The following is a 23,519-nucleotide window of genomic DNA, read 5'->3' as shown; positions in this document are numbered from 1 at the left end:
CAGCCATAAAAAAGGATGAGTTCATGTCCTTTGTAGGGACATGGATGCAGCTGGAAACCATCATTCTCAGCAAACTGTCGCAAGAACAGAAAACCTAACACTGCATGTTCTCGCTCATAGGTGGGAATTGAACAATGAGATCACTTGGACACAGGAAGGGGAACATCACACACCAGGGCCTATTGTGGGGAGGGGGTCGAGGGGAGGGATAGCATTAGGAGATATAGGTAATGCAAATGACGAGTTAATGGGTACAGCACACCAACATGGCACATGTATACATATGTAACAAACCTGTGTGTTGTGCACATGTACCCTAAAACTTAAAGTATAATAATAATCAAAAAAGGGCAAAAAAAAAAAGCAAAAAGTAGATACTTGTATTCTTTTAGTTAGTATATTTAAGAAATGAAATTCTTTTTCAATATGTAATCAAAATACTCTTCAAAATTCCATATTGCTAAGAAATTTTATAGATATCTCAGGTCCTTGAAAGGGCAGCTATGTTGGGCCTTGTAAATAATGGAGGCATATTTTTATCCTGTAAAACCACTGGAAACAAACAAAAACATTACTTACCCTCATTTCTTTTTTTTTTGAGATAGAGTCTCGCTCTGTCACCCAGGCTGGAGTGCAATGGCATGATCTCCACTCACTGCAAGCTCCGCCGCCTCCCAGATTAATGCCATTCTCCTGCCTCAGCCTCCCTAGAAGCTGGGACTACAGGCACCAGCCACCATGCCCGGCTAATTTTTTTGTATTTTCAGTAGAGACGGGGTTTCACCGTGTTCGCCAGGATGGTCTCGATCTCCTGACCTCGTGTTCCGCTCACCTCGGCCTCCCAAAGTGCTGGGATTACAGGCGTGAGCCACTGCGCCCGGCCACTTACCCTCATTTCTAAATAAATAGGTATTTTCTGTTGGGGAGGGGAGAGTAACACTCCATTTACTTTTGCTTAAGACTTCATTGTCTTTCTCATCTGCTTTGCATTTTCTCTTTCTCCATATGTTAGTATTCAGGGAAGCTTTGGCTCACGCTCTCCAAAGAGCTGAAAATAAACATATACCCATATTCTCTTAGGAAGTCTAATGAGATGATGTGTATAGTAGAGGCCACTGGATTAATTGCTTGGTACATAAGGTTATTGCCTTCATTCTTAGGAGTTCCTAATAAAGGTTCTTTTAAAAACCTCAGAGGCTAAAAATGGGACATAAATACTATTGTTAATGTAAGTGGCGTAAGCAGTTACGCTGTAAAGTGTAAACAAAGCTGTAAAGTGTAAACAAAGCTGCCGGGAAGTTCCAACTGGGTAGAGCCCACTGCAGTTCGGCATGGCCGCTGTAGCCAGACTGTCTCTGTAGATTCCTCCTCTCTGGGCAGGACATCTCTGAAAGAAAGGCAGCAAACCCAGTCAGGAGCTCATAGATAAAATTCCCATCTCCCTGGGACAGAACACCCATGGGAAGGGGTGGCTGTGGGCACAGCTTCAGCAGACTTAAACTTTCTTGCCTGCCGGCTCTGAAGAGAGCAGTGGATCACCCAGCACAGCGCTTGAGCTCTGCTAAGGGACAGACTTCTCAAGTGGGCCCCTGACCCCTGTGCCTCCTGACTGGGAGATACTCCCAACAGGCATCAACAGACACCCCATACAGGAGAGCTCCATCTGGCTGGCATCTGGCAGGTGCCCCTCTGGGACGAAGCTTCCAGAGGAAGGAATAGGCAGCAATCTTTGCTGTTCTGCAGCCTCTGCTGGTTATACCCAGGCAAACAGAGTCTGGAATGGACCTTCAGCAAACTCCAGCAGACCTGCAGCAGACGACCCTGACTATTAGAAGGAAAACCAACAAACAGAAAGGAATAGCATCAACATCAACAAAAAGGGCATCCACACAAAAACCCTATCTGAAGGTCACCAGCATCAAAGATCAAAGGTCAAAGTTAGATAAACCCACGAATATGAGGAAAAACCAGTGCAAAAAGTCTGAAAATTCCAAAAACCAGAGTGCCTCTTCTCCAAAGGATTACAACTCCTTGCCAGCAAGGGAACAACACTGGACCGAGAATGAGTTTCACAAATTGACAGAAGTAGGCTTCAGAAGGTAGGTAATAAACTCCTCCAAGCTAAAGGAGCATGTTCTAACCCAATGCAAGGAAACTAAGAACCTTGAAAAAAGGTTAGACGAATTGCTAACTGGAATAACCAGTGTAGAGAAGAACATAAATGACCTGATGGAGCTGAAAAACACAGCACAAGAACTTCGTGAAGCATACAGAAGTATCAATAGCCAAGCTGATCAAGTGGAAGAAAGGATGTCAGAGATTGAAGAGCAACTTAATGAAATAAAGCATGAAGACAAGATTAGAGAAAAAGAATGAAAAGGAGAGAACAAAGCCTTCAAGAAATAATGGGACTATGTGAAAAGACCAAACCTACACATTTGATTGGTGTACCTGAAAGTGATGGGGAGAATGGAACCAAGTTGGAAAACCGTCTTCAGGATATTATCCAGGAGGACTTCCCCAACCTAGCAAGACAGTCCAACATTCAAATTCAGGAAATACAGAGAACACCACAAAGATACTCCTTGAGAAAAGCAACCCCAAGACACATAATCGTCAGATTCACCACGGTTGAAATGAAGGAAAAAATGTTAAGGGCAGCCAGAGAGAAAGGTCAGGTTAACTGCCAAGGGAAGCCCATCGAACTGACAGCAGATCTCTCTGCAGAAACCCTCCAGCCAGAAGAGAGTAGGGGCCAGTATACAACATTCTTAAAGGAAAGAATTTTTAACCTAGAATTTTATATCCAGCCAAGCTAAGCTTCATAAGTGAAGGATAAATAAAATCCTTTATAGACAAGCAAATGGTGAGAGATTTTGTCATCACCAGGCCTGCCTTACTAGAGCTCCTGAAGGAAGCACTAAACATGGGAAGAAACAACTAGTATCAGCCACTGCAAAAACATACCAGATTGTAAAGATCATCGACACTATGAAGAAACTGCATCAACTGACGGGCCGAATAACCAGCTAGAATCATAATAACAGGATCAAATTCACACATAACAATATTAACCTTAAATGTAAGCAGGCTAAATGCCCCAATTAGAAGAAACAGACTGGCACATGGGATAAAGAGTCAACACCCATTGGTGTGGTATATTCAGGAGACCTATCTCATGTGCCAACACACACATAGGCTCAAAATAAAGGGATGGAGGAATATTTACCAAGCAAATGGAAAGAAACAAAAAAGCAGAGGTTGCAATCCTAGTCTCTGATAAAACAGACTTTAAACCAACAAAGATTGAAAGAGACAAAGAAGGGCATTACATAATGGTAAAGGGATCAATGCAACAAGAAGAGCTAACTATCCTAAATATACGTGTGCCCAATATAGGAGCACCCAGATTCATAAAGCAAGTTCTTAGAGACCTAAAAAGAGACTTGGACTCCCACACAATAATAGTGGGAGAGTTTAACACCCCACCATATTAGACACATCAACAAGACAAAAAATTAACAAGGATATTCAGGACTTCAACCCAGCTCTGGACCTAGCAGACCTAATAGACATCTACAGAACTCTCTGCCCCAAATCAACAGAATATGCATTCTTCTCAGTACCACATCACATTTATTCTACATTTGACTGCATAATTGGAAGTAAAACACTCCTCAGCAAATGCAAAAGAACAGAAATCATAACAGTCTCTCAGACCATGGTGCAATCAAATCAGAACTCAGGATTAAGAAACTCACAACCACACTACTACATGGAAACTGAACAACCTGCTCCTGAATGACTACTGGGTAAATAATTAAGGCAGAAATAAAAGAGTTATTTGAAGCCAATGAGAACAAAGACACAACATACCAGAATCTCTGGGATGCAGGTAAAGCAGTTACATAATGGTAAAGGGATCAATGCAACAGAGGGAATGCATTGCATTCCCTCAATGCAAATAGAGGGAAATTTATACCACTAAATGCCCACAAGAGAAAGTGGGAAACATCTAAAATTGACACCCTAACATCACAATTTAAAGAACTAGAGAACCAAGAGCAAACAAATTCAAAAGCTAGCAGAAGACAAGAAATAACTTAGAGCAGAACTGAAGGAGATAGAGACACAAAAAAACCCTTCAAAAAAATCAAAAGGAATCCAGGAGCTGTTTTGTGTGTGTGTGTGTGTTTGTTTTGTTTTGTTTTGTTTTGTTTTTTTGAGACAGACTCTCACTCTGTCGCCTAGGCTGGAGTACAGTGGCGCGATCTCAGCCCGCTGCAAGCTCCGCCTCCTGGGTTCACACCATTCTCCCCCCTTAGCCTCCCGAGTAGCTGGGACTACAGGCACCTGCCACCACGCCACCACGCCTGGCTAATTTTGTTTTTGTATTTTTAGTAGAGACAGGGTTTCACCATGTTAGCCAGGATGGTCTCCATCTCATGACCTTGTGATCTGCCTGCCTTGGCCTCCCAAAGTGCTGGGATTACAGGTGTGAGCCACCACGCCCAGCCAGGAGCTAGTTTTTTGAAAAGATTAACAAAATAGATAGACTGCTAGCCAGATTGATGGAGAAGAAAAGAGAGAAGAATAAATAGACACAATAAAAAATGATAAAGGGGATATCACCACCGGCCCCACAGAAATGCAAACTACCATCACAGAGAATACTATAAACACCTCTACACAAATAAACTACAAAACCTAGAAGAAATGGATAAATTCCTGGACACATACACCCTCCCAAAACTAAACCAGGAAGAAGTTGAATCCCTGAATAGACTAATAACAAGTTCTGAAATTGAGGCAATAATTAATAGCCTACCAACCAAAAAAAGCCCAGGACCAGACAGATTCACAACCGAATTCTACCAGAGGAGTGCAAAGAGGAGCTGGTACCATTCCTTTTGAAAGTATTCCAAAGAATAGAAAAAGAGGGACTCCCTCCTAACCCATTTTATGAGGCCAGCATCATCCTGATACCAAGACCTGGCAGAGACACAATAAAAAAAGAAAATTTCAGGCCAATATCCCTGATGAACGTTGATGTGAAAATCCTCCATAAAGTACTAGACCACTGAATCCAGCAGCACATCAAAAAGCTTATCCACCATGATCAAGTCAGTTTCATCCCGGGGATGAAAGGCTGGTTCAACATACACAAATCAGCAAACGTAATCCATCACATTAACAGAACCAAAGACAACAACCACATTGATTATCTCAATAGATGCAGAAAAGGCCTTTGATAAAATTCAACACCACTTTATGCTAAAATCTCTCAATAAACTAAGTATTGATGGAACGTATTTCAAAATAATAAGATGTTTATGACAAACCCACAGCCAATATCATGCTGAATGGGCAAAACCTGGAAGCATTCCCTTTGAAAACCGGCACAAGACAAATATGCCCTCTCTCACCACTCCTATTCAACATAGGATTGGAAGTTCTGGCCAGGGTAATCAGGCAAGAAAAAGAAATAAAGAGTAAGCCAGGCACAGTGGCTCATGCCTGTAATCTCAGCACTTTGGGAGGCTGAGGCGGGTGGATCACCTGTGGTCAGGAGTTTGAGACCAGCCTGACCAACAAAGTGAAACTCCATCTCTACTAAAAATACAAAAATTAGCCAGGTGTGGTGGCACGTGACTGTAGTCTCAGCTCTTCAGGAGGCTAAGGCAGGAGAATTGCTTGAACCCGGGAGGCAGAGGTTGCAGTGAACTGATGTTGCACCACTGCACTCCAGCCAGGGTGATGGAGTGAGACTCCATCTCAATCAATCAATCAATCAATCAATCAATCAATCAATAGTATTCAAATAGGAAGAGAGGAAGTCAGATTGTCTCTGTTTGCAGATGACATGATTGTATATTTAGAAAAATCCATCGTCTCAGCCGCAAATCTCCTTAAGCTGATAAGCAACTTTAGAAAACTCTCAGGATAAAAAATCAATGTGCAGAAATCACAAGCATTCCTATATACCAATAATAGACAAACAGCCAAATCAAGAGTGAACTCCTGTTCACAATTGCTACAAAGAGAATAAAATACCTAGGAATACAACTTACAAGGGATGTGAAGGACCTCTTCAAGGAAAACTACAAACCACTGCTCAAGGAAGTAAGAGAAGACACAAATGGAAAAACATTCCATGCTCATGGATAGGAAGAATCAGTATCGTGAAAATGATCATACTGCCCAAAGTGATTAATAGAGTCAATGCTGTTCTCATCAAGCCACCATTGACTTTCTTCAAGAATTAGAAAAAACGACTTTAAATTTCATATGGGACCAAAAAAGAGTCCTTATAGCCAAGACAATCCAAATGAAAAAGAGCAAAGCGAGAGGCATTGCACTACCTGACGTCAAACTATACTACAAGGCTACAGTAATCAAAACAGCATGGTACTGGAACCAGAACAGTACTGCTACCAAAACAGAGATCTAGACCAATGGAACAGAATTGAGACCTCAGAAATCACACCACACATCTACAACCATCTGGTCTTTGACAAACCTGACAAAAACGAACAATGAGGAAAGGATTCCCTATTTAATAAATGGTGTTGGGAAAACTGGCTAGCCACGTGCAGAAAACAGAAACTGGACCCCTTCCTTACACCTTATACAAAAATTAACTCAAGATGGATTAAAGACTTAAACGTAAGACCTAAAACCATAAAAGCCCTAGAAGAAAACCTAGGCAATACTATTCAGGACATAGGCATGGGCAAGGACTTCATGACTAAAACACCAAAAGCAATGTCAACAAAAGCCAAAATTGACAAATGGGATCTAAATAAAGAGCTTCTGCACAGCAAAACAAACTATCATCAGAGGGAACAGGCAACCTACAGAATGGGAGAAAATTTTTGCAATCTGTCCATCTGACAAAGGGCTAATATCCAGAATCTACAAGGAACTTAAGCCAATTTACAAGAAAAAAAGCAACCCCTTCAGAAAGTGGGCACGGAATGTGAACAGACACTTCTCAAAATAAGACATTTATGTGGCCAACAAACATATGAAAAAAAGCTCATTATCACTGGTTGTTAGAGAAATGCAAATCAAAACCACAATGAGATACCATCTCACACCAGTTAGAATGGCAATTATTAAAAAATCAGGAAACAACAATGCTGGAGAGGCTGTAGAGAAATAGGAACGCTTTTACACTATTAGTGGGAGTGTAAATTAATTCAACCATTGTGGAAAACAGTGTGGCGATTCCTGAAGGATCTAAGACCAGAAATACCATTTAACCCAGTAATCCCATTACTGGGTATATACCGAAAGAATTATAAATCATTTTGCTATAAAGACACATGCACACCTATGTTTATTGCAGCACTATTCACAATAGCAAAGACTTGGAACCAACCCAAATGTCCATCAATGATAGACTGGATAAAGAAAATGTGGCACATATACACCATGGAATACTATGCAGCCATAAAAAAGGATGAGTTCATGTCCTTTACAGGGACATGAATGAAACTGGAAGCTATCATTTTCAGCAAACTAACACAGGAACAGAAAACCAAACACCACATGTTCTCACTCATAAATGGGAGTTGAAAAATGAGAACACATGGACACAGGGAGGGGAACATCACACACTGGGGCCTGTTGGGGGGTTGGGGGCTAGGGGAAGGATAGCATTAGGAGAAATGCCTAATGTAGATGACGGATTGATAGGTGCAGCAAACCACCATGGCACATATATACCTATGTAACAAACCTGCACATTCTGCACATGTATCCCAGAACTTAAAGTATAATAATAATTAAAAAAAAGAAGATATGTGGCTCACACCTGTAATCCCAGCACTCTGGGAGCCCAAGGCGGTGGATTACCTTGAGGTCAGGAGTTCGAGACTAGCCTGGTCAACATGCTGAAACCTTGTCTCTATTAAAAATACTATTATATATATATATATATATATACACACACACTTTATATATTTACACACTTTATATTATAATACTTCATATATCTATATCTATAGATATATATATAAAAAATGGGCTGTATTGAGATGTCTTGGTTTCCTTGAGGTGTAAACATGAAATAATCTTATAATTCATGCTACCAGCTATACTCAACCAGTGCCCTTTCTCACTCGGAGAGGCTCCCTTATTGAGCTTTCAATCTAATTCCAGAATTTTTCAGTCACTTTTGCTTATTAAGAGAGTTTTGTCTATGAAGACTTAGTTGTACCTGTTTCAAAACCTCAGTCTTCTATTCTACTCTGAGCTCTCCTCTTCCCCACAATGCAGGTAAACCTGAAGTTCCAGGGGCGGGGAGATATGGAGACTGCTCTCCCACTCTACTTCTCTCCTCCTGTGCTTCTCATCTGGGGTTGGGACAAGGACCAGGTGAAGAGAAGGAGGAAGGGAGGGATGGGGAGAGAGACAGTAAGAGGGAGAGGGAGAGAGAGAGGAAGAAAGAGAGAGTGAGAGTCAAAGAACATTTTCTGATCTACCTGATCCTGCAAAATGGGCTGTTGTTTTTTGTCGGTGGTCATAAGGTAGATAAGCTCCTATCAGTGATGTGAAGGCCCTGTGCCTTTTCTGTTGGTCTTCACAACTGGTCTAGCACTTTGGAGAGTTGTGGATATGTAATGAGCACAGATTAACCCAGGGTAGACAGGTGAAGATTCCAACACAGGTTTGGCTGCTGAGGGACTTCATCTTGAATATCTCCCCCAGGTTTGGTCATTGTCTGGGAGATTTGGCTACATTTTCAGACTGACCTTGTGATGGCATATTTTGCCACATATTTTTTATATGTATGTCTCTTTACCCCATACTGTAGCAGTATTTCACAAATCTTCAGCCTTTAATTTCATAAGCCTGCTTACTTTTAAGATTAGGTTATGGGAAAAAAAGTTTTCATCTGCCTGCCATAGCCCAAAATTGGGGTCTGCAAAAGGGCACAATTCATCTTCTGTACCCACTTTGTAACCTTGAGCACATAGTTCTTGCTCCTTCTTCACTGGCCGTTCCACCACACCATCTTCTCCCAGAGTTTTTTTTCCTGCTCTAGTAGCACTGGAGCAGGTCAGCACACCTGGTGACTGACCAGACCTCCAGCTAGGAAAGATGTCAGCCTCCTCTCCTTTCAGGCACTTAAAAAATGTTTTAGGGACTCTCTTGGGCCCCCCTTCCTAAGATTCAGGGGATGGGAACTAGTTAATTGCCCACCAGATGGGGATGAAATAAGTGGATAATCCCTCTCTGCATGCTGCATTTCACCCCAAACTTGGTTTTTGACCCATACAAGTCTTTGGTATTTCATGCAAAGCAGACGAAAACACTCTTAAATTTCTTCCCAAATATTTTCCATTTCTGGTCTAACCCCATCTCAATAAATATAAGCACTATTCTTTCTGTTGCCAAAAACTTAGTACTCATCCTTTATTTTCCTTGTTTTCTTTACTGTAGTAAATATCATTTGGCAACAAGCATTTCACCTCTATCTAGTGAGCTGAAAAGCAGAAAAGATCATCTCCCAGGCTCTCTACATCCGACTTTCTGGAAGTGAATTAGATCTTGTCAATTAGATACACTCATTTGGGATTTGGATGGAGAAAGTGAAAGTGACCATCTTTCTGTCATTTTAGCTATTTCTGCTGTCAAGCCAGATCATGAACACATGACTTTTTTTTCCAACAGGACTTTATCATCTGGTTACCAGTTTTATAGGTATTATGAGGCAGTGATAATGGTAGCCTCCTGATCCCGCCCACTGATCTCTAGCATCAGAGCCACCATGATGGGTTCTTGAACTCAGTATTTCCAGTGGTGTTATCCTTTAGTCCTGACTGGGACAGAAGTAGCAAATCCTGAAAAGTCAGTTCTTGTGTTTTGGTAGTCTGTCCTGGAAGTATGCTCCCCTAGGCTTTCCAATGATTTTGCAATCACTTTATTCCCTGTGTTAAATTCCTTTTTGTTTAATATATAGAAGGGTTCTACACTGAAGTTGAATAAACTATACCAGATCCTCAAGTATGAGATCTAGGATTGTTTATGACCCATTTGGGTCTTAGAGTAGTGAAGATCTAGTTATTGCTTGAAAATAGGACACAAGTAGTGTCTGGTATGCAGTATAAAAATCACTCAATCAATTATGTTCTTAGACTTCCAGAATGACCAATCTATTTTATAGGGAAGTGTTTGGTGGACCGTGAGGCTGCTGGAATAGGTCAATAGAGTAAGAATTTGAAGTACAAGGGAGGTGAAATGGGCTGAATTCTTAAAAAGGCACTGGAGAAATTAAAGACATGGTATAATTTGCAGTTTTAAATTCTCTGCTCAATATGTGGTAGACAACTAAGAAACTTTTGTGATTTCCTAAAAGAGCCTTTTATTTCTCATAGCTACAGATTTGATATAGCCAAAAATGAGTTATAGAATCTGATTCAATAGGTCACCACATTTCAATGTAATTTAATTCATGGCCTTTCTGGATCTGTTATGTGAAAGATAGTTTACTTATATTGGAAAGCGTGGGATGGTGAGAACTGAAAATGGGGACACTTGGATGTAATCGACTCTGGGTACTCTGACCCTCAAACTCTGTTTAGCCTCTCTTGCCAGAAGCCTTGGCAGGGGTGTAGATAAATATAAGTGGCAATATATTGTAATGGTGCTTGTGTAGGGAGGGAAGAACTTAAGTTAGATGTGGTCAAATGTGTTGGTGTGGGTGCACTTACCAGAGATCCTGTTTCAAAATGCTAGTCAAGGAGCTGTGAGTGGTTCTGTTTACTTGTTTTATTGACCAAACCTGGCTTCTGTAATGGCCTGTCTCAATTAGATTGAAATGGTAGAAAATCCTTGATTGGATTTAAAGAAGTTACAGAGTTGCTTGAAGATGTTTGTGCTGCATATGCTTGCACCACCCAGAAGTGGAAATTATAACCCTACTTAGGGGTGGACTTAAAGAACAGTAGGAAGGAAATTCTTCTCGTGAGCATAACTTCAATAGGTAATTTTTTTTAACTTTCCTTGGAAAGAGTGCTTGGTCAGAAGTATGAATTTACATTGATCATGGTCAGTAGCAAGCAGTTTTGCTGCATAATCAAGGACTTAGAAACAAGTTTGAAGGATTGGGAACAAGGAATACTGGGGAAGAGGTATGTAAGATATCAGAGAATATACCTAAGTGAGCATATTTGTGTTCCATGTGATTGCTTAGTAACAGATGCAGCTGCAAAAGGAGGAACTTAATTATGTGGTCGACCAGTTGACCTAGTCTGTACATGTCAACCAGCATATGCCACTATGTGCACAGTGAGCTATGAAATAGAATAATCATTTAATATATTGTCTAAATTGGAGAACATTTGAGAGTTAAAGCAATTAATAATCTGGGAAAGCAAGCATGAACCAGAACTATCTTCATCAAACTGGGATACATGGCTACTGTAGCTATAAATGAAGAAGTCATGATGGCAGGGGTGGGAATTACAGAAGGAATTACTATCGCAGACTACCCCTCACCAACACTGCTGAGTGCTCAAGCTGCCAACAGTGGAAATTAACATAATGCTTCTGATACAGCAGCCATTTAGAGGGAATTGAATATTACATTAGCCCTCTTTCAGTATGGAAGCCAGCAGTGTTGTGTCTGCACCAAATGAATTTTTGTTTTCCCACACCAAGTTTCTGCCAATACTGTCATTCATTAACTTACTGAATGACTTACTCATTATCACAGTTTGCACACAACATTGCATATGCTAAGGAATTCACATTACAAGGGAAATAAGACAGTTGACTGACATCGATAATAGTAAAGGTCCTACTATGAATATTGACCTTAAACAAAGTGAATTGGCTTATATTGAAGATTAATTTGCTCTATCTGTGTGTGTTCATCTGTTCTCATGCTGCTCATAAAGACATGCCTGAGACCAAGTAATTTGGAAAGGAAAGAGGTTTAATTGACTTACAGTTCCACATGGCTGGGGAGGCCTCACAATCATGGTGGAAAGTAGATGAGAAGCAAAGTCACATCTTACATGGCGGCAGGCAAAAGAGCATGTACGGGGAAACTCCCCTTTATAAAACCATCAGATCTCATGAGACTTATTCACTATCATGAGAACAGCACAGGAAAAACCCACCCCAATGATTCAATTACCTCCCACCAGGTCCCTCCTATGACACATAGGAATTATTACAATTCAAGGTGATATTTGGGTGGGGACACCAAACCATATCACTGTTTGAAGATAATAGGAGTTTGGGATGCAGTTCTAGAGTGCGTATAATAGGAGTTTGGGATGCAGGTCTAGAAACACCAAACCATATCACTGTTGGAAGATAATAGGAGTTTGGGATGCAGTTCTAGGAGTTTGGGATGCAGTTCTGTCTGTTCTGGGCATGTGGTTTCTCTCATAGGCAGAGTACGTGTATCTGGGAATTAAGGAGTAAAAATGGAAGTGACATGTCTCACCAATTAACCGTATAATCTACTCACAACAATTTTGCTTCTCAACTTTTGGCTTTTCTAGATGAAATCTAGTACAGATTATCCTAACTAGATTAAGTAATCTCAGTGGCCAGGGGAGAAATACTTCTATATGAGGGACATATTAATGGTTTCATTAAATGGGAAGTTCTTGATCTGCTCATTCCACCTTTTTACCTCTCTGTTTTTATAACTTTTCACTTTACTTACTCTATTCCAGCCACACTGGCTATCTCCTCTTCTTCCTCCTTCCTCCTCCTCTTCCTCTTCTTCCTTTTTCCTCTTCCTCCTCTTCATCTTCTTCCTTCTTTCTCTTCTCCTCCTTCTTCTTCCTCCCCACCCTTCCTTCTTCTCAAATAACAAACACACTCTACCCGAGGGCCTTTGCACTGGTTGGACCCTCTTCCTGGAATGTGCTACCTCTAAATATCTGCAGTGCTAATGCTTTGCTTCCTTGATGTATTTTCTCAAATATTACCTTTATAATGAGACCCACATTGAACATCCTATTTTAAATTAACCCACCTTTGACTTTTTTGGCACTCCTTATCACTTCTTTCTTTTTTGTAGCATCTGTCATCTACCTTACTATATAATTTATCAATATGATGTTTATTATTTATTGTCTGTCTCTCCCATGGAGGCTGGGATCTTTGTTTTCTCCACTGTTGTCACCCAAGCACTGAGAAAAGTCACTAATGTGTATTAGCCCTTGGTAAATGTTTGTTAAATGAGTAAATCAATAATTGAGATTGATGCTTGAATTATTGTTAATTCTAAGAATTCAGAGTTTATTCTGGAAAACTTCTGAAAATTCAATTTTAGGCAAATGGGCCCTGAGATTTAGATTAATCCTAGAAATACATTGAATCTAAATGAAAGAATTTCTGCTCCTGATGATGTCAAGGAATCTTAAAATTGTAAGGGGTTTAAAGTTATACTCTGTCAACCTACATTTCCTTTCTTAAAGTGCAAAAGGTTTAATGAGGATCTTATCAATTTTCTGTTGTCCAGGAATTTTGCATTAGGAAATTTATACTTCCAGAAATTTGCTAAGCAGGCTTGAGCTTAATTCCATTAAGTGGAAAACTGCATTATCCATTATCCATTATTATTCCATTAAGTGCAAAACTGCATTATCTTTTTTATTTTTTATTATTTTTTATTTTGCTTTAAGTTCGGGGATACATGTGCAGAACGTGCAGATTTGTTACCTAGGTATACATGTGTCATGGTGGTTTGCTACACCTATCAATCTGTCATCTAGGTTTTAAGCCCTGCATGCATTAGGTATTTGTCCCAATGCTCTCCCTCCTCTTGCCACTCAACACCTGACAGGCCCCAGTGTGTGATATTTCCCTCCCTGTGTCGATGTGTTCACATTGGTTGACTCCAATTTATGAGTGAGAACATACGGTGTTTAGTTTTCTGTTCCTGTGTTTGCTGAGAAGGATGGCTTCCAGCTTCATCCATGTCCCTGCAAAGGACATGAACTCATTTTTTTAATGACTGCATAATATTCCATGCTGTATATGTGCCACATTTTCTTTATCCAGTCTATCATTGATGGGCATTTGGGTTGGTTCCAAGCCTTTGCTATTGTGAGTAGCGCTGCAATAAACATATGTGTGCTTGTGGTTTTACAGTAGAATGATTTATAATCCTTTGGGTATATACCCAGTAATGGGATTGCTGGGTCAAATGGTATTTCTGGTCTTAGATCCTTGAGAAATCGCCACACTGTCTTCCATAGTGGTTGAACTAATTTACACTCCCACCAACAGTGTAAAAGTGTTCCTATTTTTCCTCATCCTCTCCAGCATCTGTTGTTTCCTGACTTATTAATGATTGCCATTCTAACTGGTGTGAGATGGTATCTCATTGTGATTTTGATTTGCATTTCTCTAATGACCAGTGATAATGAGCTTTTTTTCATATGTTTGTTGGCCGCATAAATGTCTTCTTTTGAGAAGTGTATGTTCATATCCCTCACCCACTTTTTGATGGGCTTTTTTTTCTTTTTTTTAATTGGCTTAAGTTCCTTGTAGCTTCTGGATATTAGCCCTTTGTCAAATGGATAGAGTACAAAAATTTTCTCCCATTCTGTAGGTTGCCTGTTTACCTGATGATAGTTTATTTTATTGTGCAGAAGCTCTTTAGTTTAATTAGATCCCATTTGTCAATTTTGGCTTTTGCTGCCATTGCTTTTGGTGTTGTAGCCATGAAGTCTTTGCCCATGCCTATATCCTGAATGTTATTGCCTAAGTTTTCTTTTTCTAGGGTTTTTATTTTTTTAGGTCTTACAATTAAGTCTTTAATGAATCTTGAGTTAATTTTTGTGCAAGGTGCAAGGAAGGGGTCCAGTTTCTGTTTTCTGCATATGGCTAGCCAGTTTTCCCAGCACCATTTGTTAAATAGAGATTTTTTTTTTCCCAATTGCTTGTTTTTGTCAGATTTGTCAAAGATCAGATGATTGTAGATGTGTGATGTTATTTCTGAGGTCTCTGTTCTGTTCCATTGGTCTATGTATCTGTTTTGGTACCAGCACCATGCTGTTTTGGTTACTGTAGCCTTGTAGTATAGTTTGAAGTCAGGTAGCGCAATGCCTCCAGCTTTGTTCTTTTTGCTTAGGATTGTCTTGGCTATACAGACACTTTTTTGGTTCCATATGAAATTTAAAGTAGTTTCTTCTAATTCGGCAAAGAAAGTCAATGATAGCTTGATGAGAATAGCATTGAATCTATAAATTACTTTGGGCAATATGGCCAGTTTCATGATATTGATTCTTCCTATCCATGAGCATGGAATTTTTTTCCATTTGTCTGTGTTCTCTCTTATTTCCTTGAGCAGTGACAAAAACCATATTTTCTATGAAGCTTCCTAGTAGCAGAAATGAGAAAGCTCTCTATATACTCAAAGTTTCAGGCTGCTGATATCACATTCATTTCGTTTAGAAATGTAAACCTAGTAGATCATCACTAGAGCTGATGAGATTGGTGGTTGGTTGTGAAGTAAAAGAAGACACTTAAAAATTGTCAGTGTTCTTTTAACCAAAACAATAACAATTAATAATTCATTTCTTCCCCTGCAGGAGACAGAAAGTAATTAAAGTGTCAAGTCACTAAGATTCAAATTTCTAGTAGCTTCCTGTTACATCTTGTTGCTATATTCTGAGGACCTGGCTATGAAGTGTACCAACCTTCTGTGACATGGAGACTTGTACATTCCTTGAGTTTCCCTGTATGAGCCTAGGTGTAGCTCAACCTGCATTCACTCAAGCAGTCAACATGGAATGCTCAAGCATTCATTCATGGAATGCTGACTCTGTACCAGGATTTTATGGCAATCCTTAGAGGAATTTAAAGTCAGTGTTATTTTACCATGATAAATACCTTTCTTGAAGGATGGAAGATTATACAATGTTCATTTTAACTCCATAAAACAGGGAGTGATGTAAATGCTTCATTTTCCCCTTTCCCTAGAGTCAATCCCCACCCCCACTCTCTCCAAGAGACAATTTTGGGGCGAGGAGAAGGAAAGGGGGAATAAAAGGGTCGCTTCAAGTATCTGTGTGTTTTAGGCACCATATTAGTTACTTCAAATAAGAGAGAGGGCTCTTATCCCCATTTTCAGGATAATAATAAAGGGACTCAGATTAAGCAAAGGTCGCACAGGTAGTAAGGAATAGAGTGTGGGACAGACACCAGGTCTGTTCAACTTGGGCCCCTTTCTTTATCTGATACAGTCTTTATTATGTTTGTCTTCTCACTGGGAGAGAGTGAAGGTAGTTGAGCTGCGAGTCATAAGATGATTACTTTTATATTAAAATCTTAAATCCATATACAAAGATACATAGATTACTGCTTAAGTTCATATTTGTATGAAGTACAAAATGTAGCATATTTGGTTCAGAGTTATTAAGCTAATCTGGTTAAATAGGTTTGACCCTGGAAACTCAAAAATAAAAAAAATTTACCTGAATGCTCTTCCCATGGTTTGTTGTTGTTTGTTTGTTTGTTATTTTGGCAATTATAATATTTAGCAAAAGGAATATACTAGTTTAAATGATTTTTTTAACTTTCAAATCTTCTATTAAGAATGGAAACATTACAATAAATTTTTTGGTTGAGAATAACAAATACTGTTCATGTGTGAAAGGAGTTTTATTTATTAGCCACAATTCAGCTTTTTTCCCCCAACAAATACAGGCATACTTTACCAGAAGGTGGCACTCTAAGAACACTATTTTGATATTTGGATTTAGGTGGACAAGATGGCCTGAGTCTGTTATGCTGTGTGAGTTTGTGTGTGTGTGTGTGTGTGTGTGTGTGTGTGAATGTCTATTTGAAATGTAAAACAGGAAGCATAATAAAATTCCTTTTAAAAATTACGCACCTTTAAAGATAAGCTGATCTAATTATATTACATGATTTATATATTCATGTTTCATTGAGAAAACAAGTAATAATGATAATTATTTTGTTTGATTAAATTGCTGTTTCCAAATTGCATTGTTATAATCCAAAAAAAGCAGAAAATTATATCTTTCCTTTTCAGACACATTCAAAGTATGTTAACAAAAACATACTTTAGAGACTCCTGCAATCGAATAAAATTCCTATATGAAAAAATTTACTGCTTACATTTTTTGTTATCTCTCAGTCATGGCTAAATACCAAAAATATCTAATTAGTTAATCTTGAAATTTAATATTTATTTTTTAACAATATTCTCTTGATTTAATTTCATATAAATTTTCTAAAATGCCCTGTTACATTAATAAATGTCTGGTGTGTTTTCATGAGATGTGCTCCTTGGCGTTGAAATCTTTATTGTGTTAGCACCTTTTTTGTTTTTTCAACACCTTCAAGCTTATTCAGTAAAGATCTTTCCTTACATTGTCAATGGTATCAATGGTGAACACTGACTTTGGAATTATAAGACCAAGAATAGACCCAGATGACATCAACCATGTGTTAAAGAAAAAAAAGTAAAAATAATTCTATTTCAGCTATATCTAGGCTGTATTTTTATATGAATTTCTAAAGATTTTCATAAACTCAGTGGTTACTGTATGGATATTTTGAGAAATCCATAAACTCTATTTACTTTTTTTAAAATATGAGTTCTTTAAGATCAGCTTTTGGTTATAATTCTTATTTTGAATACACAGGATAAAAGAAAGCTCTTTTTAAAATATTTGATTGTGTTTGAATCACTGTAAAGCAAACAGCTCACAGTGACACTTTCTAGTGAGAATATTCACCTTGCCTTAAAGGTGGAACAGTCTGTCTTTAGAGAGTTCAGGAAGAGCACACCTTGAACTTGAGTCCTTCAGCAAGAAGTGTTATAAAGTAGTTTCAGGGGTCATTGTTTACAGTGTAAGATCTTCTTAGAAACCTTCCTCCTTTCCTCAACCCTTACTTTTTTCTCTATAGTTATAAAACAGAGATTCTGTTACTTTATTATTATTCATAACAAAATTCAAAATAATAATTATAATGATGACTTACTGTTTAGAATTATTTTCCTCAAAGAATAAAAGACAAAAGAAAATATCTCATACCAATTTGTTTCCACTGTCCTTCTTGTGAGTTCAGGCAGTGTTCTCTCACTCATTTTCTGTTTCTTAAACTTCTCAACTTAGAAATTATGAACAGGGCTGAGGATTAAATCAATGTGACTTTTACAGAATCAAAGAGAAAGGCCAAGCAGACTTAGAATATGCAAGACTAGACTACTTTTTAAAAAACAAATACTCCCCTTAAAATTTACATAACCCTTATTTGATTACAAATGTATAATCTCAAATACAATATGAATATAAATAAAGTTACTATCTAATATTTTTGGATTGAGTGTTTTTTATTTTTATTTTTAGGATAAACATGTTCTGACAGTTGTAACAATTGACAGAATGCTGGAAAGGCTGAAAAAGTCTAATGAACTTTTAGAGCTCATTCTTAAAGGACTTAATGAATATTTGGAAAAGAAACGCCTCTTTTTCCCCAGATTCTTTTTCTTGTCCAATGATGAACTTCTTGAGATACTATCTGAGACTAAAGATCCCACTAGGTAAGTAATTTACATGTAGAATACATGACTAAATTTATCTGCTTAAACTTAATTTTTAGAACAAAGTAGAACATAAATATATATAATCATGTTTATATAATAATTTTTCTACAAGAATGTTCCAAGTATTATATAATCAACTTTGGATAATTATTAAAAATGTAAGTAGTATCACTGAATGAACCATGGAGTCGTTTTCTTTTGTTTGTTTGTTTGTTTGTTTTTGAGATGGAGTTTCACTCTTCGCGCACTGCAACCTCCGCCTTCCAGATTCAAGTAATTCTCCTCCCAAAGTGCTGGGATTACAGGTGTGGGCCACCGTGCCTGGCCAGATTTCTTAACTTATCACATCTTACAGATTTGTCAGAACACGACTCTTTCACAGCACATTCAGAATAAAAGCCACTGCCCTCACGATGGTTTGTGATGTCCCACACAGATTATCCTTCCCCTGTTATCCTTCCTATTCATCACCTACTAGTCTTCTTGCTCACTCTGCCTGCAGTCTACCAGCTTTTTTGCAATTCCCCAGTCAAAGGGGCAGCCTCCTTTCTCAATGTACTGTTCCCTTGCCTGGGATGTTCCTTACCCAAATGTCCATCACACTTCTTTCTTTACCTCCTGTAAGTCTTTGTGGAAATCTGCTTAAACATCTGTCATTCAGGGAGGCCCTCCCTGACCACCATATTTAAAGAGGCAGCTCCCTCCATGCTCATCTTGCCCTCTTTCCTGGACTTATTTTCCTTGCCTCATTTTCCTTCTGCATACTTGTTGTCATCTGGCATACTCTATAATTTTCCTATTTGTTAATGGCACGTCTTCCTCTAGCAGAATATAAGCTCCACCATGGTAGAGATTTTTTGACTGTTTTTTTCCCACTGCTCAATCCTTAGAAGACCATCTGATATAAAGTAAACAGTGAATAGATATTTGTTAAACAAATTTGTTAATTTTGTATCTTGTGCCTTCAAAGTAGGGGATATGTAATCTAAACAAAAGGTAAATTTAGGCTCAGATTTCTAAGTTTTTATACTCTGCTTCTTTTTGCCCATTTGAAAGATGAATGCGACGGGTTATTGGTAGTGTGCCAAAAATGAGGAGTTGTGTCAGTCCCATCTGTATTACATTGAATAGACTAATAGTTGGATACTGTCAATGCAGTTGACTTAGTAAACTGTAAAGTACCTAAGTTACTAAAGGTAGTCCACAATTTTCAAGCAGTCTCTGAAGGTTCCAGTTGAAATGACTACTTTTGTGCATTTGAAGATTCTTCAGATTCATGTATTTATCTGTTAGTCAAGATTGGTTTTCTCCTTTTGTTACCTTTAGCATCTTTTAATTCATTATATTGAAGACAAAGCCTTGTGGTTGTCTCTGTAGCTCTTACTGTAATTGTAATTTTACAGATGTTTTGTGATTATTCAGTTAATACTGACATCTCCATGGACTATATAATCCAGGTAGGCAGAGCTTGTGTTTTTTTGTTTGTTTGTTTTGGGGCTTTCTGGTTTTTGCACAGCATTTCATTCCCAGCAGCACCTAGCACAGGTCTAACACTACACATTTATGAACTTTGAATGAAGATTGCTGCATGAGGAACACTGGAATGAACGTAAGGAATTGTTTTAACTTGGTTAATTCTCTTAAAAATATTTTTCCTGACAGGGTGCAACCCCACTTGAAGAAATGTTTTGAAGGAATTGCAAAGGTAGAATTTACAGAAACTTTAGACATTACTCACATGAAGAGCAGTGAAGGAGAGGTTGTGGAACTCATAGAGATCATTTCAACAGCCAAAGCCAGAGGTCAAGTGGAGAAGTGGTTGGTTGAATTAGAGAGAGTTATGATTAACTCCATCCACAAGGTAGCTGATTATACTTATGATTTTTAGAAAAGGATGCTAGAATATGAATGTTATTAGAAATATACTATTTTTTACTGTTATTTAAACAGAAATGGAGGCATGGAATTACCATTCAAATGTGATAGATAACTTGAAGGCAAAGAGATGGTCTATGATAGTAATTTTGTAGTGACTCATTAGAAAAGTGGAACAAAACACCATCCATACTACAGAACACTTGGGTTTGAGTAATGCATCTGCTCATTTCTTGTGGCCACATGCTAGTGCTTTCATCATTAATTAGATACACTTTGTTCTATGCAATCTATCTTTAGTCTTGCCTTGGAAGCACCTCTGTATGTGATCACATCAATCTCTTTGACATGTATGAATCTTTTTGTTCAGTATATGTATGAAATGCATACAAAATGTTAGAAAATAATGTATACTTCCTACAATTAATAGCAACTTCATATTTTTCACATTTCATAAAACGTACTGTCAGCTCAATCATTTGTGATTATTTTTGCTAATAGAGAATTTCAAGGCACACCAATAAATAAAGATTGAGCACTCCATTTTTTTTTTTTTTTTACTATAATATGAGCTTAGCATTCAAGTTTTTAGTCAAGAATAAAAATCATGATGGAGCAAAGGAACAGAAAGGGAGTATAATTAATTAATTTAATTTTTTTTTAATATCAACTTTTAGATTCAGAGGTACATGTGCAGGTTTTTTACATAGATATATTGTGTGATTCTGAGGTTTGGGGAGTAATTGATCCCATCACCCAGGTACTGAGCATAGTACCCAATAGTTAGTATATCAACCCTGTGCCCCCTCTTCCTCCTCCTTGTACTAGTCCCTAGTGTCTATTGTTGCCATTCCCGTCTATGACCATGAGCACCTAAGGTTTAGTTTCCACTTACCTGTAAGTGGGAACATGTGTATTTGATTTTCTGTTCTTGTGTTAATTCGTTTAGTATAATGGTCTCCAGCTGCATCCATGTTTTTGCAAAGAACATAATTTCCTTATTTTTGTGGCTGCATAGTATTATATGGTGTATATTTATCACATTTTGTTAATCCAGTCCACCATTGATGGCACCTAGGTTGATTCCATGTCTTTGCTATTTTTAGTACTGCTCCAGTGAACATATGAGTATATGTGTCTTTTTTGGTAGAATAATTTATTTTCTTTTGGATATATACTCAGTAATGGGGTTGCTGGGTTGAATGGTAGTTCTAAGTTCTTTGAGAAATCTCCAAACTGCTTTCCACAGTGGCTGAACTAATTTACAATCCCATCAATAGTGTATAAGCATTCCCTTTTCTCTGTAACCTTATCAGCATTTTTTTGTTTTTTGACTTTTTAGTAATAGCCATTCTGAGTGGGGTGAGATGGTATCTCATCATGTCTGCTGCCCATTTTCTTTTCTTTTCTTTTTGAGATGGAGTCTCACTCTGTCACCAGGCTGGAGTGCAGTGGTGCAATCTCGTCTCACTGCAACCTTCACCTCCCAGATTTAAGCAATTCTCCTGCCTCAGCCTCCTGAGTAGCTAGGACTGTAGGCGTGCGCCACCACACCCAACTAAATTTTGTAATTTTAGAAGAGATGGGGTTTTCACCATGTTGGCCAGGATGGTCTCCATCTCTTGACCTCATGATCTGCCTGTCTTTACCTCCCGAATTGCTGGAATTACAGGCGTAAGCCACTGCACCTGGCCTGCTGCCCATTTTTTAATGGGGTTATTTGTTTTTTGCTTGTTCAATTGTTTAAGTTCCTTATAGAATCTGGATATTAGACCTTGGTCAGATACATAGTTTGTGAATGTTTTCTCACAGTCTATACGTTGTCTGTTTACTCTGTTGATAGTTTCTTTTGCTGTGCCAAAGCTCTTTAGTATAATTAGGTCCCACTTGTCGATTTTGGTTTTTGTTGCAAATGCTTTTGAGAACTTAGTCATACATTCTTTCCCAAGGCCAATGTCTAGAATGGTGTGTCCTAGGTTTTCTTCTAGGATTCTTATAGTTTGAAGTCTTACATTTAAATATGAATCCATCTTGAGTTAATTTTTGTATATGATGAAAGTTAGGGGGTAAAGTTTCATTCTTCTTCATATGGCTAGCCAGCTATTTAAGCACCATTTATTGAATAGAGTCCTTTCTCCATTACTTATTTTTGTTGACTTTGTCAAAGAGCAGATGGGTGTAGGTGTGCACCTTTATTTCTGGGCTCCCTATTCTGTTCCATTAGTCTGTGTGCCTGTTTTTGTATACATACAAGGCTGTGTTGGATATGATAGCCTTATAGTATACTTTGAAGTTGGCTAATGTAATGCTTCTGGCTTCATTCTTTTTGCTTAGAATTTCTTTGACTATTCAGGCTCTTGTGGTTCCATGTGAATTTTCAAATGTTTTTTTCTAGTTCTGTGAAAGATGATGTTGGTAGCTTGATAGGAATAGTGTTGAATCTGTAGGTTGCTTTGGGCAGTATGACCATTTTTTTATTATTATTATACTGCAAGTTCTAGGGTACATGTGCACAACATGCAGGTTTGTTACATATGTACAAATGTGCCATGTTGGTGTGCTGCAACCATTAACTCGTCATTTACATTAGGTATATCTCCCAATGCTATCCCTCCCCCCGCCACCCCATGACAGGCCCTGGTGTGCAATGTTCCCCTTCCTGAGTCCAGGTGTTCTCAGTGTTCAATTCCCACCTATGAGTGAGAACATACAGTGTTTGGTTTTTTGTCCTTGCGATAGTTTACTGAGAATGATGGTTTCCAGCTTCATCCATGTCCCTACAAAGGACATGAACTCATCCTTTTATATGACTGCATAGTATTCCATGGTGTATATTTGCCAAATTTTCTTAATCCGGTCTATCATTGATGAACACTTCGGTTGGTTCCAAGTCTTTGCTATTGTGAATAGTGCCACAATAAACATACGTGTGCATGTGTCTTTATAGCAGCACAATGTATAATCCTTTGGGTATATACCCAGTAATGGGATGACTGGGTCAAATGGTATTTCTAGTTCTAGATCCTTGAGGAATCACCACACTGTTTTCCACAATGGTTGAACTAGTTTACAGTCCCACCAAAAG

General features: G+C 38.4%; 1 protein-coding gene across 1 annotated transcript in view; it reads left to right on the top strand.

Annotated features, from left to right (window-relative positions):
- DNAH7 (dynein, axonemal, heavy chain 7) overlaps positions 1-23,519 on the top strand; it is a 333,441-nt gene that overhangs the window by 116,976 nt on the left and 192,946 nt on the right. Inside the window, exons 19-20 of the mRNA XM_011952066.1 lie at positions 18,363-18,556; positions 20,222-20,420. Coding sequence (XP_011807456.1) covers positions 18,363-18,556; positions 20,222-20,420 — 393 coding nt within the window. The remainder of the gene's footprint in view (positions 1-18,362; positions 18,557-20,221; positions 20,421-23,519) is intronic.

Source organism: Colobus angolensis, unplaced genomic scaffold, assembly GCF_000951035.1.
Source record: "Colobus angolensis palliatus isolate OR3802 unplaced genomic scaffold, Cang.pa_1.0 Scaffold330, whole genome shotgun sequence".
In the NCBI taxonomy this organism is placed as follows: Eukaryota; Metazoa; Chordata; class Mammalia; order Primates; family Cercopithecidae; genus Colobus; species Colobus angolensis.
The sequence above is the reverse complement of the archived record's forward strand: the minus strand, read 5'-3'. Positions and strand labels throughout refer to the sequence as shown.